The sequence below is a fragment of the Taudactylus pleione genome, unplaced genomic scaffold (genome assembly GCF_031769625.1).
Source record: "Taudactylus pleione unplaced genomic scaffold, aTauple2 ptg000179l, whole genome shotgun sequence".
NCBI lineage: Eukaryota > Metazoa > Chordata > Amphibia > Anura > Myobatrachidae > Taudactylus > Taudactylus pleione.
This window is the reverse complement of record NW_028284581.1, coordinates 16,309,178-16,329,475: the sequence shown is the minus strand read 5'-3', so window position 1 is coordinate 16,329,475 and position 20,298 is coordinate 16,309,178. Positions and strand designations below refer to the sequence as shown.

Below are 20,298 nucleotides of genomic sequence, written 5' to 3'. Positions count from 1 at the left end.
GCCCGGCGGCTGCAGCTTCTTTTTCTGTGTCCTGGGGGTCATGTGAGAATCCGTTCTGGCGACAATGTCTCAGCAACGGCGCTCCGGTGAGTATTGTCCCACAATCCCTAATCCTAATCCCTTCCCCTAGTGCCAAACCCCCTCCCCCCCCCCCGCAGCCTAACCCTATCCTCCTTTTGCATCCTAACCCTAGCTGTCAGCATCCTCACTGTCGACCTTTCACATGACGGCAGTTCAGATATCAATGATGATGTTGACAGTTTGAACCATGTCGACATTCTAATGTCAACATTATGAATGATGACATGGTTACTGTCTACCTACTGACCGGATACCATCAGCGCACTCGCAAGACTCACAAACCTTCCAGACAACAGACCAACTAGGAATCATCATATAAAATAGCATTGATTGTCATTGGTTAACATGCCACTTATTATACTTTAATTCCATAGTTGTAAATACCATTGTTTGGAAGTGTATAAGAATGTACTACCCCCACCTGCAACTATAAAGTCAGTGTCACATGAACCATGCATATTCTCCTATCCATCCACCAAACCTGATAAATCTTGCATATGGTTGCAATTACCTGGTCATATTCAACTAGATTCATTTACGTGGCTGCTCAAGCCAAGCAGCCGCGTCACCTCTGACAAAAAAGATGACTACACAAAGGTTTATTGCGATCATCTTCTGACCGGATTTACTACTGACGATGGCCTACCTGATCAGTTTGTATCAGTCATTTTGTGTCACGCATGACCAGCCTGATATTACAGCACATGGTCATCTCCGTTTTATCTTTTTAATAAACATCTTCATCCTACTGTAGAACTTTGCTCTTTGGTCGGATTGATTATGGAACGAACATTCTGGCCAGTCAGTTGTGCAATCCACAGGTCATGTCTTCTAATGACATAAAGCCTATGTGAAAAGAATCAAGACTGTGTTAAGGAAACTTAGCATATCTAGAGGTTTTGGAAGAATGAAAACAAAAATTATATTTTCTATACCAAAGGGTACAGCAAGTGTACACTAATACAAACTGTCCCTTTAAATTGGACTGGTTTGCTACTGCATAATCAGGCCGGGAGGACTACCACGTCTCCTTCAAGTCAATCTCTTTACCCATAGCAGACATTAGTGGGTAGCAAATACATATATAGAGTGAAAATTAATAAAAATACTTTATTTCTGTAGACACCTGGGCAGATAACCAATGAGAGAATATTTACACCTTAAACATTGTGCCAGTTTAATGCATGGTTTTGGGGTTATTGGTAACTCATTTTATTTGAATGCATTGAAACATTGCTCCATACATTTGCTCTGATGATGGGTGTTTTGGGGCAAGGTCACAGTGTTCCTGCAGATGATGGTGTCATACATGTGAGATAATCGGCTAAGCTACAGGGTTTATTGAATAGGCAAAGTTGAGGGTGGTCCCTGATTAGAGGTATCAGAGCTTTTCACAGCACAGAAGGACCAGATCTAGCCTTTGGCTCAATTAAAGTGCTTAAGACAAAGCAGGCGCATACTGTAAATCAGCACACATTAACAAATGTATTTAAAATGATGAATAACATTAAATATGATACCTGAAACAAAGACAGCCCCAATGTCCCTTTATGACTCTGAGTTATTTAGCACCTCAATAAGGGTCAAATTTGCACAGCATGACTACAAGTCGTAAAAACTTCATATTAATGAGGGGGTAGAAATGTGCAGCGGGGCAGTGTTTTGACATGACTTTTTTTTACCATTACAGCTCCCATGTGCATTGAATCCATAGACTACAAAGTGTCTGTGTTGTGCAAAACTAGCAGATCAAACAGGCAAATATGTTGCTCATTGAGCATGACAAAATAGGCACATACTCCCAAATCTAAGCACAACAGGACTAAATACAATGCACAATTTGCATTAAAAGGCCTGATCGTAAGTGACCCCCAGTAAAGTGGATAAGCTGCAGTGGCCTATAAAAGGGGGTAAACTGTGTTCAGCTTTTATTTTAGCAGTAAGCCTCATGGATCCTAGACTGAGAGAACAAAACCCATTTTGCCAATGATTAAAAAAAAAAACATCTGGTATATAAATTTGAGCAGTCATCCCCAGAAGCCCTTAAAGTTTTGTTCTGTTTAGTTCTGGCAGACTTAATATAAACTACTGCTAGGAAGATTTGAATACTGGCACTGTATACACTTTTTCCCCCAACCACTGCAAAATCTATTGAATTTTTTTTTTATAGCGTTTTAGATTTAAGCAATGTAGGAGTGTAAAGGAAGAAAAATGAAAGCCTACACTTCATCACTATAACACAAGCCTTCTTAAGCTGGGAACTGCAGATCGATTTGCCTGAGAATGCAAACGACACTGATGTTTCTAAGCTAACACAAATACCTGAGTCCTGTTTGAAACAGATTTCATGCACAAAGAGACGTCTGTACACAAAATATGATTATTTCAGACATTTGTAATAAATCAGGTTGCTCTGTATTTGAAATGTCTGTATGTATGGGGCGTGAGACTGGATACAGAACAAAAAGGGCTTTCATTAAGAGCTCTCAGATAGGCACTTTCTTTTTTTTTTTTTAGCAAAAGGCTGTGCGGTCAAGTTCAAAATAACTAATATTTGCATTGCCTAGCCTGTATGCTGACATACATATGCACAAGGGGGTTGATTTGCAGTGCTCTGACATCTGATCTCTTGTATGTCCAGTGATCACCGTCATAAAGTAAGTGACACTCATTATAAACCAGAAAGTCTTTCTCACAATGCTGCAACTGAAACTTTAGAAAATAGATTTTATTTTTAATTCAATTTACAGTAATGGAAAAAATACTACCTTGTTCAATGAGTTAATAAAATTGTTCTATTTTTGAGAGTATATGGATAGCAAATAATTTTGGTCACAAAAACAAAAAGCTGCTCATCTGAGTGCTTAGCAACAAGATCAGTAATAATTACAGATGTTCAAACCAGTGTTTCCCAAACCCAGTACATATGACCCTATTGCAGTCCAGGCTTCAAACCAGTGTTTCCCAAACCCAGTACATATGACCTTATTGCTGTCCAGGCATTAGGGATATCCCTGCTGCAGTACAGGTGGACAGAGCCATAACTAGCCTTTTTGGTGCCCTGTGCCAGAAAGTGCATTGGTGCCCCCCTCATTTTTCAAAGGGACATAATGCACCCAAAAAAGGGGAATGGCCTCATGTGGAAAGGCCAGGGAAGAGATAGGGAAGGCCAGGAGATGCTGGGGATGAAATAAGAGGAAGCTACAAGTGAGAATGATAATAAACAGAAATTTGACAGGCCCAAACAGCGCCCCTGACCTGTGGTGCCCTGTGCGATGGCACCGGCCGCGCTACCCTAGCTACGGCCCTGCAGATAAATCAAACCGACGTCATAATTAAGTCACTGTGCTCATGCATACATATCCTTAGGACCAGAACTGTGCATGAGCGATGAGGACCGGGTTTGAGAAACACTGGTTTAAACCGAGAATCTGGATTATATGATATTGGTGTGGTTGAAAGATGATTGAACACACGCACAGATTGGCAGCTGCCATCTCCTGACTGCATTTGTTAACATGCCTGCTAATGAACCATTTAAGTCTGATTGGCTCATCTTCGATATATATCACTCATTTCAGTGCCCTGTGTCCAGTGATATCAGCCTAATTTACAATATTGTTGGTGTTATCGGAACGTGGATGACTAACATAGTAGTCTGGAAACTAGTAGTCTGGTGCTATGGGTTTGGGTGGCTGTAAATGTATGATTAGATTCAGTTCAGGTATGGAAAAAAAGCTTACATGACTGGCTTTCAGCAATCTGAATGGGGAAGTGGGTATACAGTATTGTAGAGCAATGAGGGGGATTTCACTGATTTCCCTTATTCATGTAATTTTCATTAGTGCTACACATTCAGCCACTTTGTTCATTGAAGCACATGCATTTACCAATGACTATGACAAACAGCCATATATATGGTTGAGTAGCTATATGACATAAATAAGCGACTGTGGGATATATGTATCAAGCCTTGAAGAGAAAGTTGAGAGAGATAAAGTACCAACGAATCAGCTCATTACTAATTTTTCAAATGCAGCTTGTAATATGAAAGTTAGGATCTGATTGTTTGGTACTTTGCTCCCCATTTAACAATGAACCTAAATACCAGCGGCATATTTCATTTAGTATTGCAGTGATACAAACTTATATGCCACTGGTATTCATCATTGCCTACCTCACTGGCAAGGTCTAGCAACGTCCTCCTCATCGGCGGGGTTCTCCGCTCAGCTGCTGGCAGCCTTTCGCTGCCAGCGTCGGGCTACTCTGTCATGCGCATGACTGTTTAACCTGGTGGAAACCTACCAGTGCCTGGAATGTTTCGCTGAAGCCGGAAAGGCTGCTGCCGGGTCCCCACTGCCAGCAATGAGGACAGCATTGCACAAACCATCTAAAGATGGCGATGCAGTGACAAATAGCGGTAATCTAAGATTTGTTTGTTAAATACAGAAAGGGTGACATATAATCCCTTTACCAAATGCTAAAGGGGTTATGCATCGTTGTTAAATGGGGCTCTTTATCTCTCTTCAAGGCTTGATCTAGCCCTGTGTTCTCTACATGCTCCGGGTACATTAAGTAAAGCTGGGTACACACATTTTCTATTGCACACTGATCGAGTAAAACTCTCCCTATCAGCCATGCAGTGTGCCCCCAGTGTGACCCCCTGTCAGCTACCTGTGAGCTGTGTACACACTGTGCAGACATAGCACAGTGTGTACGGGCTTCTATGGGATCGAGAGGTCGACCCAATCATTATTAAATCATACATAAGATGCAACCTCCCAAGCCCGACCATTGCGGGAGCATTAAAAGCCGTTTATCGGCTAACGCTCCTGCATCGGGACAACATATACACCTATACAATCCAAAGGGCGTTCTTTCTATAATGGATGAATGGCCCGATGATTGTATAGGTGTGTACCCAGCTTAAGTGGTAAATCTAAGTAGCAAAAAGAAAAACCGTAAAAAGCCCAATAAACAATGGTAAAAAAAGGGAAGACAATTGTCCTTTCTGATAATTATAGACATAATATGGAATTATTTTCTCATTTATTTGACCCTTCACTGTAAAGAAATTTACAGACAGATGGATAAAATTGTTTGCCTAATGACAGTGCATATTTACTGTGGAAAATCAGGTTATTTTGTCTTTGTTCTGTTTTAGATGGACATCATGTATGGGAAATGGAAGGAAAAACTGATAAGGAAATGTACAAGCCAGTAAGTATTGGTGCAAAGTGGGAATGTCACCCAGAGATTTTTGCCTATTCTATTTGTCCATCCAAACTCAGGGCCTGATTCAGCAGCATACGTAATAGTGATTACGGACACAGTTGAGCGATTGTTTGCTATTGCGCATGTGTACAAGCCGCATTGCTCGTATACAGCGATCGCATTGCGATTACGGATGCACAAAGGAATCCATCGCAAAGTAAGTGACACGCTGTCAGCATTTGGGGGTGATGACAGGAAGGTGGTCGGAAAAAATCAGGTGTGTCTGTCAATTTGAACACAGTTTCATGAGCATGCATAAATTAGTCACTGCGATTGCGTATGCAGCATGGGTGCGCTCTGCGTGCGATGAGATATGCAGTGTCTGCGGCTGGTCAGACTTGTAAGTGCTACATGACTGGTCGATGTGCGTTGATGGTACAGATGTATACGCAGAAGAGCGACATTGGACGGATATGAGAAAGCAGCAGTGGGCGTCTTTATGCTGGCTGAGCTGTGGCAGGCATTCGCATATTGCGTACGCTGCTGAATTAGGCCGGCAGTGAATAGGTCACTCCCACTTAGATCAGCCAAATTACATTTCTGTAGACCAAACATATTACGATCTGGCTGTTTGGCATGATCACTACATGAACAGATCAGAAAACGATTTGGCCACCCAACAGGAAGACACTCACCTTTCCACATGATTTTCTGTTATACTTAATTAAGAATTGGAGTATATTTTCATTGTGTATACAGTACAGTAGTAATCCCTTTGTGGCCTGTACATAGTACAATGGTAGTTAAAATTGGCAAAATAAAATGACAGTGGTTGAGAGTGGTTTTACTCAGAAATGTCTGATTTGCCAATTCCCCTTTAAACTATATTGCCTTACATCCTGCTAACATTAACCAAACACCCACCTTCGGTGTGCAGCTCTAGATTGAAAAAAATACCTCAAATACTCTTTTTTTTTCTTTTTTTGTTCACATTTTACTAAATGACCCTAACAGTCTCCTAAGTCTGTATCATAGTAACTTCCATTCATCTAGACAGTGGCTTGTCTGGACCAAATCATATATTTACTTTGTAGGCAGTATTCAATTGTTTTATTGCGCCCAATCTCCCGTCTAAAGTGATGGGAGATCGTGGGACAATATTCAATTGATTCTGATTATCACGCCGATCGTGCCCAAAGAGGTCGGGTTTAGCCGCGTAAAATGGCTAAACCCAATCAAAGTGCTGGGCACGATTGCGAAAAGTGCCATTTAGGCACCCAAACTGGTCACTTTTCGTGCATTTCAGCTCGCCTCCCCTGTGGGGGTGCGAGTTGATATGCTGGCGCCGGCAGCTGTTCGCGCCCGACAGGAGCAACTATTGAATAGCTCAGTCAGGCACGAAGGGAGGACAGTTGCCAGCGCCAACAATTGAATACCGCCTATAGGTTTAAGTTGTAACAATTTTACAGTAATTGTGAATTTTTATTAAGCGAAGAACCAAAAATAAAAAATAGTAGATTGGTAAGTGACTTATACATGAATGAGTAATTGATTCTTTGTATTACAGAACTCACTAGTTGTGGAGATCCCACCTTTTCGCAATCAGAGAATATCCAGCCCAGTTCAAGTCAACTTTTATGTCTGTAATGGGAAGAGGAAAAGAAGCCAGTACCAGCAATTCACCTATCTGCCAGCCAATGGTAACATAATGTCTCATGGAAATGTTTCTTATGTATCTGAAGCTGGGTGTTTACAATTTTGTTGAAGTACAAATTATAAAGTACAGTAATACAGTGTTTAAAAACTCCTGGAGGTAAGAGAGGGAAAGTTGAAGTCTTGCTGGAAAAGAACTGCTTGTTTTGTTCTGGCTAATCTGAAATGCATACTACCTGACCTTCCCTTTTGCAAACATCCTATTTGGTGCCAAAAACACATATATATTGTAGACAAATAAGGCTTTTGACTGGCAACATTCCTTGAGAGCTCAAATCTGAAGCCTATTAGCAGACGAACACAACCTGCTACACATCAGGTGACCACATTATGTATTAATCAGATAGGGTGCAGACACATTTGGGAGAAAGAACAAACAATGAAATCTGTTCTTTCGAGAAGGTCTTTTTAAGGATCATAGTTGCATTTAGCCTAAAAGAGAACAATTATGCCCCGAAGGATAGCATTTTTTGATATCTAGGGTGGGCCAGAAGAGATGGGTGGGAAAGAGAGAACTCACCCACTGTTTTGGCAATGGCCTATGCAGACCTAGAACCATAACAGCTGTTGTTGATCTGGGTGTGGTTGGGGAAACAAAGAGTCTTTTTGACAGGGCAGAGGTCTAGCAATCTCCAGCTAGAGCCTAGTTGCTTTCACACAATGAACTTACCGCCTCATCCTTTGCTATGGTAATCATGCATTCTCTTGTATGTTATAGTTGGTGCATTGCACACCATGTATATAAGAAAAAAGATGATAGTAAGCACAGACATTTCCTAACTGTGCTATATGATGAATAAATACTGTAATCAGTGCAGCGTATTGTACGCAATATACACACAGAAATCCCTTATATATAATATGCAGTGTATTTTATATTTGATTCAATCTTGTGAAATCTTTTTATGTATTTTTGTTTTATTTACATCAATACTGATGTATCTCTGTAAGATCATTTGATTTTTTTTTACATGTGAAATAAACGTGTTTTTCTTTGCAATTAATTACAGTGCATTGTTTGCTAATCATAATACTGCATTTAAACTGTATATTTTATGTGTTTGTCTTATAACATGTTTGTGTATGAAATGGACATGCTGGTAGAGATAAGGCACTATAGCTGAGCTGTAGAATTAGTTGTTTACAGGTGTACCAACAACTAAAGTGTACTTGTTACGAGCGTGCAATGGTGAAGGCGGTTTTACGGGCTGAACCAATATTTATGGAGTACAGCTGGCTGATGATTACCATTCTCATTGATATTGGTCCAGTTTGCAAAATGGTTATGGCCACTGTACATAGGTGTCAGGTATACACTAAATTATGAGTTTGTATTAATAGTGTATTTTGTATTCTGGGCATTAAAATGGTTGCACTACTTAATACTTATAATTTTGCCTAGAAGCTGCAGCAAGGGATTGCAGTGCCATAGGAAATCTCTGCCGAAGCCCTTATTTTACCTATAGTGATTACTTATAATATTATATATCACATTGACAAACTGCACTGACACAGTTTCTAATATGACAAACTTAGACGTTTATGTACATCCTAAATTTTAAACATGAATTTTGTTAAATGAAAATTAATTTGTGAATTACGTTTGTAAATTACTTTTGCTTAATTAAAATAAACAGGCTATTTCATAAACAGTTTGCAGTAAATGACTTGTGTATAGTCAAAAGACTCAGGATGCAGATATGTAGAGACAAAGGGAGTTTGTAAAATGTGATCTTTGTAGGAATTCATTACCTAAATTAGTCTTTTATTTCTCATACATATAATAATTAAACATTATTTCCATGGCATGTCACTTAAGCGATTATGTGTCACCTAAGTGATTATGTTGAGTGATTATGATTACCTATATGATTTCTCTATTCTTTCCTGCAACGTACATACTTGCCAATATATTTAAAATGATTTTCAGTGGCACTTTGCTGGTTATACGGTGCATATAAGCACTTGCCATAGGGTTCAGGCTTGTCGAACCATGGTGCACTGCAGTCTCTCTATAATGACATGTATATTGAACTTCATTATTTATAATGTAATTTTTAGCAGTTTAAATACTGCATTTCAGTACATATCAACATATAAGGCCGACACCATCATAGGAATGGATGGTGAGAACTGCATTGAATATACAGAGTAATGTTTATGTAGAGTTCGTTAGTATTGGAACATTTCTAGGACCAAACATTTAAAACCTGGAGAGTTGACAACTATAATGTATATAAATTGAAAGCCTCAAGTTCTGACCTATTCATCAGAAGCAGTCACATTCTGCTCTAGGACAAGATTGTCCTTTTATTGCAGTGTACTAATGCATAGCATATATTACATAGCTGCATGTAATCCTATGCTGTACTGCAGAGCTGAATTTTAATACATGCCCAACAGTATTTGTAGGCATATGGTTGTAACCACTATTACTGTTGCTGGTCATGTTGAGTGTTTTATTTATGGATAATGATTTTTCTGATAGCCATGATCAAAATCTTTAATTTTGTAATATAGTGCACTTCTATATGATTACCAAAATAGTAGATAGTTTTCACTAGGTATGTGCAGGCTCGGATTAGTTCAGATTTTCCCACCAAATTCGGATTTTTCCAGCCAAAAATCGGGTCTTAGAAAGAGGCAAAACGTCATCTTTCATGGACAAACATCATCATTCCTGGACAAAAGTCCAAGAAAGATTATGTTTGTCCATGAAAGATGACGTTTTGCCTCTTTCTGAGACTCGATATTTGGCGGCAAAATCCGAACTAAGCCGAGTCTGCACATCCCTAGTTTTCACACTGTTCCCAAGATGCAGATCCAAAATTAAAAAAATTCTCCATTTTTTTAATTCACCCAGAAGATCCTACCAGTCAAACTGACAGATTAAATCTGAAGGCATGTTTTGCTGACCAGCATATTCATATCAATTAGCTGCTTCATTCAAACCTCAGTTACATTCAATTATTTACATTTCCTGATATATACATGCCTAATAGTAAATTGATCTTCTTTTCATGCCTTTAGCTCTATCATCCTAACTTCACATTTTTAAGCCTAGGCAGGCAAGATGCTATAGTTCTGCTTTTCTTGAAAAATTAGAGAAAGTTCAACATGCTGTGCAGCCCCATTCGTGAATTAAAAACTAAAAGTGCCCTGTAGGTATTCTAATTAGAATCAACCCTAGTGGCTTAATCATTAAAGGAGCCCAACCAGCTTTCAAACAATATGTGTGTGTGGGTGTGTGTGTGTGTGTGTGTGTGTATGTGTATGTGTGTGTGTGTGTATGTGTGTGTGTGCAATACTGTGTGTGATAAATGATGGTAACAATGTCACGTGCTGTGACTTACAATATGTCACCAGGTATATGTCCAAATATGTCCAAAATGCCCACAAAGCCAATGTGGGGCATTTGATGTTCACTCAAGGTAGTCACTCTACTGTACGGTGTCTACTGTCCACTTGAAAGCAGGATGTAGCTTGTCCCAAAACAGTATGTCCCTTCTTGTAAGTCTATAGCCTTGCCCTTATAGGATATGGATATTCTGCATCAGAAAAGTTTCACTGTACTTTGTATGTTGTCCATAACATCACTCCACCTCAGACCAATAAAAATAGTGCAATGTCAGGGACTCGTATAGACACTATTGTACAGACTATAAGGTATGGTAGATTTCTTACCCTGATGCATCTGTCTGTCCTTTTGTTGTCTGGGGTCTCCAGGAGTGCATCCCCATTCATGCTACATTTTCAACATCTGAACATGAATGAGATTGGAAAATGAAGTGTTGGAAAATATACAAGAAATATATACTTGTTTTACTATATGTCGATACATCAACTTTCTACATTTCTACATTGTCTGCCTTTCCATATTGCTCTTTTTCAGACAAATACAGTGTCTGTCTCTGTTTGACATAACACTAAATTAGTATGTGTGTAAGATTTCTTCCTGGCATTATTTTCAAAATTTTATTTTCAAATGATTTTGAAAATCAAGGAGCTGGCTTGAAGTCAGAAGTTGGTTTTATACTGGTTGTTGTAGCTGTGAGTGAACAGCTCTTGTTTATTGAGATAGTGTACAACATTGCAATTCTTTTTGGCAAACAATGCAAGCTACCATATGAGAATCAGTATTTATTTTATAGAGAGCCAACTAATAAATAATTCAGGGTTCCTTTTTGTTTTCTTTGATGTTTTCAGTTTACTATTTGAGCACAAATATGATTTTTGAATGTCAAAACATTTTTACTAAAAAGTGTATGCCTAGATACTATTGCTGGTACTCGGCGTTTGGGTTGGTTAGGTCATGTGTACTATATTACTATATTGTTTTATATAGATGGGAATTGGTAGCTGTTTAAGACACAGGGCTCGCTGGTGGTGTGAGGTTGCGTGAAGAAGACTTGCAGCAAAGGTGGCTTGGAAGAAATGTAATATGTCCCTGACTAACCATGTCCTGTGGCCAGATAGTGGGTATTCTCATTTATATTTAGGATCTTCTCTCATTTCAGTGCAACCCAATAAATGAGTGATTGACTGGTGAATTAGTGTGTTATTCCCCATATATATTCATATACTCACTAACATGGACAGATCCCAATAACTTATCTTGACTTCATACTAGCTATCTTAAGTACTAAAGTGATGAACAGTGACAGTATTTTTTGTATCCGTTATTAAAGCAATTAAGTGGGGTCCTTTTGATTGTTATAGTATTTCAATGTTGGCCCCTGTAACAAATGTGAAGGAAGACTTAGTGCACATCCAAGTAGCTGCAGAGAACCCTGCAAGGAAATACTTGGAGAGCCGACCTGTTGCCCATCACTGATAACTTATCATGTTAGATCTTTTTCCATCTTTAATGAGACCTTGCAACTAACAAAATGCTAGTGAAAAATAGACCAATATTAGGAAATAGAAGTGAAATAGAAAACCTACAATACCCTGGTTGCGTAAGTGTGCATACCCTTTCATATTGAGACTGTAACTGTGTTCATAGTTAACCAGTCACATTGAAAATCAGCCACAAGGTTAGGTCAGACTTGCCAGCAATGAAAGTGATTGTGTTTAACTCCAAATAAAGTCATCTGTTCCTGTAAAATTTCCTTGCAACTTACTTGGTTGCATCTTCCTGGGATAATCAAACAGCAAACAGCTTTCAAAACATCTATAAGATCTCATGAAAGGTACCAATCAGGAGAGGGATATAAAATAATTTAAAAGACGTTACATGGACAGTAGCATGGAACACTGAATACTATCATTAATGAGTGGACAAAATGTGGCAGAACAGGGACATTGCCAAGATCAGGATATCCGTCAAAGTTGTTGAATGGACCAAGTGAAAACTCCTTAGGAAAGATATCAATAGTTATACGGCAACACTAAAGGTGCTGCAGCGATATCTGACAAAAACTGATCACTTCCTGCATGTGGTGAAATGTCTTATAGTCTGATGAGACCAAGGTTGAACTATTTGGCCTTAATTATAAGACATATGTATGGTGCACAGAAAAACACAGTTCATCTCCCAGAAACTGCATACCTACTATAAAGGATGTTGGTGTCAGCATATTGTTCCCTTCAGCTGGGGCAGGTGCTCTAGTCATATAAAGATACAGATCCAAAGCACACATACAACTCACACAAGTAAAGGCTTTAGAATAGGTAGCAGAGCCTTGAAATAGCCCAGTCAGAGCCCAGACCTTAATCTCACTTAAAGCCGAATGACTGAGAGAAGGCTGAGCACAGGTGCTCCCCTTGAAATTTGATGGACCTTGAATGTTTTTGCTGGGAACTGTGGGATATAATTGCAAAGTCCAAAGTGTTAGTTTAGGGATGTGCACACTTATACAACAAGGGTATTGTAGAGTTTTTATTCCCCAATCAGTTCCTAAATTTTTTTCTTTATTTGCTCTTCACTTAAAATTTGTTGGAATGAAAACCAACAAATTCTATAAGGTTGTGTAGACTGTAATATCCACTGTGTATACATATACTGTATATATATATGTATGTGTGTGTGTAATATATCTATATATTATATATTTTCTCTGATGGTCCTCTACGGTACAGGCACCCTTCTTCTGGCATAATTTCTATTTTTTATAATTAGTTCCAGAAATAGGAAGGAATCAGTGAATTAATAAAAAATAATATATAAATTAAAATACGTTTCTGAACACTTTTCCAGAATGTGGAAGCTACAATAAATCTTATATTAACTTTAGTCGAGTACAATTTCCTTTTTTTCATAGAAACAAAGCACTGTATATATGTCATTATTTCTAGCAATATAATAGACTATTTGACAATTAAACTTAAAACAAACTCATTACATTGGGAAGTTGTTCTCAAATCTCCAGCCCGTGTTATAAATAGTACACACATTATATTTGACATAGGCTGTGAAGTGTTGTCTCTTCATTTTCTGTGATTGACAGTCCTACCTCCTCAATTACTCGTTCATTATACATACTGGGTCTGACAAATTTTGTGTCACGGTATTTTTTCATTTACTGCAGTCTGCAGTGCTTTCAGACTCTAATAGGTATAGGATTTAAAATGGGTAACAATGGCTGTTTGTTGCTGATGGTGGGATGTACTAAGCATCGCATTCGCAATACGATACAACCCGTCTATCTTTTGGTACATACCGTGGTTCATTATAGCGGTATGTACCTAAAATATCGCAAAGGACAGCTCTCCCGATAAGAGCTGTCCTTTGCGATGGCTTCGGTCAGAGGGACTTCTGAGTTTAAAATCCAGATGTCCCTCTGCCGTCCTTCTGCGCATGCGTAGAAGGCCGCGGGGGGTGAAGGGAGGGATCCAAATGAAGAGCTTCCTGATAAGAAACCCATAGGCTTCTATAGGGTAACGGTGGCGTTACCCATCGGAACAATGCATTCTGGTGCTTTGTACATATGGGGAATGCGATAAAACTATCAAAAACACAACTTTACTGGGGTTTTAGGGCATTTTAACCCTAAGTACATGCCACCATGAGCATGAAAACAGACAAAATGCAGTGTTTAAGATTAAGCTAATTTAAAATAACTACAAAATAATGAAACTTGAAAAAATTCAGTTCTTCTATATGTTGAGCCCACCAGCAGGGTCAGAACAAGTCAAAAAGAAAAGAAAAAAAATCCTGTGGCAAAAGCTCTAGCTCAGGACCCAACCCAGAGAACAAATAATGTATATATAATATATAGTTATGGAGCTAGCTTCTTCTAGCTTGGTATTCCAGATGCTCTGCCTTTACTAATAAAGCATGTGATCTCACACTGAGACTACTGTTAACCCCTGTTGTTCTGGAAAAAAATGTGTCTGATCTCACCAACTATAAAAAACCTTTAAATCGCTCCAGCAAATAGTTACCATGTGCTTACTTAGCGAGCTGTATATGTAAGAAATCTTAGGCTTTAAATAATGGGTGCCAAATTATAGTAAACTAGTAAGTCTTATTATTTCGAGCTCTGCTGCTCTAGACAGAGAAGACTGTGTTAAAGACATTTTTCATGACAGCTGAAATTACAGAACCTAATTGGAGATGAGGTCACCTCAAGTGATCTAGGGAAGCCAGTTTAGACGTGATTATAAAAGGAAAGTGTGTAGATTTATTGGCCAGTTATTACACAGCTATGATCAATAGATTTACACCACATATTACAACCAGAGTCTATTATATTCATAGCTACAGCACTGAAGAAAGAGGCAGACAGTAAAAAAAACTTGTGGGGTTTGGCATGTTACATATACTTTTACTAACAACAGATGAATGTAACCCACTATATCCAATCTATCTATCTATCTATCTATCTATCTATCTATCTATCTATCTATCTATCTATCTATCTATCTATCTATCTATCTCATACATACAAATACACTTTTTATCTTCAGACACACACAATGGTCAGTGTAGCGTTAAATTATGGCTTGAATCAAAGTGATTAACTTCTTATATATGACGTTCAGCCAATGACTAATAATTGTTTGGCAGAGAGGTTTTGTATTTGTAATACTACTCTGTGTCATACAGCTTGGGAAGGTCAGCTAGAGATATTACCTGCCTTTTGACTAGCTACTCTTTATCTGTATGAATATCCCATTTGTCAATTGTCCATTGATATTTTTGAAAGTAATAATCGTTAGTGCATTACTTAGGCACTTATTAATGACGTTGGCGTTGGTAGTCCATGCAGTTTGTATTAGTTTTTCTACACTTCCTTATAAATATTTTAATTATTTGTAAACTGAGTAATGATGCTATTAAGGAAAAGATAATGCCAAATACAGAGGGTGGAAATATCTATAAACGATCAAGCACCATCTTCAAAGAAAGTTCCAAAATAGTCTAAATTAGTCACTGACACCAGTCCAGCAAAAAAGACCTAGCACCAGGTCGATCCACTATAATTTGCTAGGGTTGGGAAAATATGGAAGGCAGGTAGATACCACAAACCAATGAATATTGGGAGGGATGTCCAGGACCTGGCTTTACAACAGACCTGAATGCTTCACCTTCTGGTGGGGCATTGACCTCTCATTTTTGACCAATAGATATTAGCATTGTGTGGTATGTAGTTTGGGCACAGCATCTGTGCCCTGTGGCAATGCTTTCCCTGATATACACCTCCAGCACAGTAAAAGCTGTGGCCATTTTTGTCCAACATCACTGTGCTATTTATTCATTGCTAGGGGTGCTGGGGGGAATCCTCATGTGGATGGGTTTTCATAAGGAATAGTTGACTCTCTTGAAGACTTTCATGGGTATTGTACCTGAGTTACTATCTATGTATGATATATTTCTTATGGTGCATACACATGGTACGATAAAAATACATGATATAAACTATAACGATAACGATCATATAGTTATCGTTCATATCGTGCATTTTTTGGTACCTTCCAACCCACAGACGACCAGTGATGCGCGGGCACGTATGGACGTGGTCAATATCGAACAGGTTACATAGGGACCCACGATCGTTGATCGCGGGTCGCTGGCCCGTCGTTGGTGGTGTGCTGGATGAGTGATATCGATCATCCAGCACTCCTGGAAGGTGCAGGGACATTGTTCGGCGATATCATTATTGTTGTCGATCGTCCCCTGTGTATGCACCATAAGAGGAGTGAAGAGGTATAAATATGCATAAATATATACAAGAGGAACAATAGCAAACTAGGAACAGGTGGATTTGGCTCCAAAATACAAGGGCTGATTGAATATGCACAGCAGGTGAATGAAACAAAAAGTTACATTTAACACAATCAAGCGAAACGCCACAGGACTTACCCTCCTATGGCCCGTATTCAATTTGTGGCAAAAAGCCGGAATCGGCGAAAAAGTTTCACCGATGACATCATTTCGCCAGGCAGAAAAGTATTGCCGTATTCCATTTGAAAGTGCAATGTAATAGGCGGAAAAGTTTCGCCTATAAATAGCAGGCGGAAAGAAGTGCAGAATTGGGGTTTTGGGGTGCAACGTTGTGGGAACCCCCGTGCAGCCTTCAGACAGTCCCCCAAAGGTAAACTACGTCAAAAAATAAAAAAAAATCACTTAAGAACACCCCAAAAAATAACTTTCATTTTGGGAGCAAAAAAGAAAAATGTTGGGGGACAAAGTTAAATTCTAGCGAACTATGGCCCTCATTCAGAGCCGTACGCTCTGAGCAGAGCGCACGCTCTGAATGAGGGCCGGCCTCCATGAAAATGGAGCGTCCTTCTGGACGCTCGTATAGCTGTGGGTCACCACCCACAGGCTATACGAGCGTGCATTTTGATGGCCGCGATGGTCGTGACCATCGCGACCATCGAAACTGCGAGCCGGAGCCTGCGGTTGAGGTTTTCAACCGCAAGCTCCGGAGTGATTTTGTCTCTATCAGAGCCAAAATCACTCCCACTGACATCACTAGTGATGTCAGTGTGCCGGCTTCTGACGGGAGGCGTTCCCGTGGGAACACCCCCATCAGGGAGGCACGCCCCCGGCACGCCTACCAAAAGGGGCGTGCTGTCAATCAACATCGACAGCATGCCCCCTTTGATCAGACACAACGAGCGATAGACCTTCCTTCGCTCGTCGCGTCTGGCGCATGCGCACGACGGAGCTCCCTCCGTCGTGCGCATGCTCAGTCCATAACATCGACCCACTTGCGAGCGGACAGCCGCTCGCGAGTGGGTCTGAATCAGGCCCTATGCCCCATTTGTTTTTTTCATTGCAGGGGCTTGAGGCAGGTGGATTTTTCACGATTTTTTAAACTTAACTTTAGCAACTTTAAATTATGCTGGCCCCCATTTTCAAGTATCCCAAATTTGCTGGGATAAGTTATTTTCTGCAAAAAAAACCTCCTGAGTACTATTCTGCACCACTTATAAAAAAAACGGTATTTAGTAACTACTGAGCAACGGTATTTAGTAACTACTGAGCCCGTTTAAAAACACCAAATACCTTCAGCAAGCCAAATCGGAGGTAACCCTATCTAACCCCCATGTCAGAGCATCTTTTGGGGGGGTGTCAGGCTGATTTCCCCAAATCTGACAAGACTTTCCGCTTGTTTAAGTTTCGCTGGGTCCCGGTTTTGCGTACTTTCAAATTGAATACGGGGATACGTGGGCACGCGCGCGATACTTTTCGCCTCCAAAACATGCGACGTAGGCGAAAAGTCCGAGAGGCGGAAAAGTATTGCGGGTCCGCTCAATTGAATACGGCTCTATGTGGGTTAAAATCTATGACTCCAGGTGGAATAATCTACAAGAGAGCACAAGTAATAATGTTAAATCTAAGGAAACATGCCACAGTGAATATGTGTATACCAAAAAAATCTTCCAAAGAGTAATAGCGTGTGTTTAATGTCTTAACTACCTAAGCAAGCCGTGCTCTACTACTAGAAATATATCGCACAGACGTAATGATCACAAACAGCAGCTAAGGGAAAGTGACTCATTGAGGCCAAAAAGGAGTCACCGTATTTAGTCTATGTATCCACCTGGCTTCTAGACGCAGAAGGGCTTTAGCCCTATCCCCCCCCGTGAGAGAGTAACACAATCAATGATTTTATACTTCAAGGTAGCCAATTTATGTTGTTGTTCCTTAAAATTGCGAGCCACCGGTTGGTCCTTGTCCTTACCATCAAGCGCCGCTCTGATGGCCAAAAGATGCAGAGCTATCCTTTCTCAGAATTGGCGTGTGGTCTTACCTACATACAATAACTCACATGGGTATCTGATTATATAAATTATGTACTTGGAAGTACAAGATAGAACATGTCTTATCTGGTACCGTTTGCCAGAATGGGGATGGGCAAATGAACTGCCAGCCTCCAAATAGTTACAGGTAGTACAATTGATACACCTATAACACCCCAGATTTTTGCTTAAAAAATGGCTCGGTGGATTCACATCCAGGCCTGAGATGTTGTTTTTGACAACCTGGTCTTTAATGTTTTTATGCCTTTTGTAACAAGGCATGAGGGATGTCCCTCTCAAAGCTGGGAGTGCAGGGTCCTCCGCTACAATGTGCCAGGGACTCTTGGCAGATTTACTAATGCCGTTACTAAGGGAATTCAACTGATTCTCCCAAGGGAGTCTTTTGCAGCTCACGATCTTCTGCTTGCTTATCAGGGTGTCCTCCCTAGGTATCATTAGCACTCTGAATTTGATCTCTACCAGATCTTTATAATGGTAACCACGGTCAACAAACTGTTGTATCATCAGGTCCACCTCTTTAAGAGCCACATCGGGATCATCTGTTATTCTGTGGACCCTCAGATGTTGAGGAAAAGGTAGCCCCTGTTTCAGAAATCGGGGATGATTGCTCTCTGTCCTAAGGAGCATATTCCTGATGGTCGTTTTTTTGTAAATGGTAGTATTCAAAGTAGATTCAGATTTGGTGACCAGCACATCAAGTCAATGGATTTGTAATGGATTTATGTCCCATATAAATTTGATAAAAGGCTCTTTGGATTAATACGTTTCATAGATTCTTTGAATTACTCCTCAGACCCTGTCCATATAATGAACAGGTCGTCGATGTAGCTGGTATAAAAATAGATATGCTGTGCAATAGTGTGGTCCTCAAAGAACAGGTTTCTCTCAGTTTGAAACATAAAGATGTTGGCAAAGGAGGGTGCCACGCATGACCCCATTGCACTACCCAACAATTGAAGAAAAAAAATCTGTCATCAAAAAGAAAATAATTTCTTTTGAGGGTTAGTTCAAGGAGACGAATAAATAGTGAAATATCTGGGCCTTGATACAAACCATTGTTGGAGACAAAGCGGCATAATGCCTCAAGTCCTGCTTCATGGGGTATGTTTGGTATAAAGGCTAGACACATCTAGGGTGCACAAGAAGCTGCTGATTGGAACTGGGGATACACACCGAAGTTTCTTCAAAATGTCAGTTGTATCCTTAAGGAAGGTAGGTTCAGCCTCCACAAGAGGCTGAAAGAAGTCCAAATATTTAGGAGATTTTGGAATACAAAGAGCTCCTAGCTGAAATGATCGAGCGTCCCAGGGGTTTTCCCAACCGCTTGTGGATTTTCGGGACAGTGTAAAAAATTGGTACTCTGAGGTGATCTTCCTGTAATTATTTAGCTAGAGAAGATGAAAGGCTGTTGTCTTGTACCGCTAAGTCCAAAATTCCATCTATTTCTTTCTTAAAACTCAAAGTGGGATCTGATGGCAAAGGTTTGTATACTTGGGAATCAGCTAGTTGGGAGTAGATCTCCTATTTGTACATTGATAAATCCTGTACAACTATGCCGCCTCCTTTGTCTGCCTGCCTGATGACAATATCCATGTAATTTCTCAGGTTACACAGGGCATCTCTTTCATCTTTAGAGAGATTGGGGTGCGGGCCTTTACAGCGTTTACGTTGGTTCACTACAGAATTCTCAAGTGGCCTCGTGAAGCATTTAATGGAAGCATTGCTGGAGACGTGGTTGAAGGAGGAGGGAGGTTATATCGAGGGGGGTCCTTCATACTGTACATAAGACTGTGTATCACCGAAGTGCTCTGTCAAACATAGCTGATGGTTAAGCCATGTACTGTCTACCATCCACTGAAATCCATCAAAGTGTGCCGTGGGCACAAAGCTCAGCCCCTTATTGAGGACTTTCAATTCATGTGTAGACAGGGGTCTGGATGACAGATTGAAAACCACGTTTTCTTGCCTCTTCCACCCCTCTTGCCTCTTCCACTGGTGGCCCCTCCTTGTTCTTTTTCTTTTGGGGTATCCTGCTGTGCGTGGGTAATAATCCCTAAAGGGGGTTTCTGAGAG

The 20,298-nt window shown here is 40.0% G+C and overlaps 1 protein-coding gene across 3 annotated transcripts in view; it reads left to right on the top strand.

Moving 5' to 3' along the window:
* NFATC1 (nuclear factor of activated T cells 1) overlaps positions 1-20,298 on the top strand; it is a 199,392-nt gene that overhangs the window by 86,258 nt on the left and 92,836 nt on the right. For all 3 annotated transcript variants that reach the window (XM_088475900.1, XM_088475899.1, XM_088475898.1), the window contains exons 8-9: positions 5,246-5,301; positions 6,863-6,995. In XM_088475900.1, the coding sequence (XP_088332026.1) occupies positions 5,246-5,301; positions 6,863-6,995 (189 nt within the window). The remainder of the gene's footprint in view (positions 1-5,245; positions 5,302-6,862; positions 6,996-20,298) is intronic.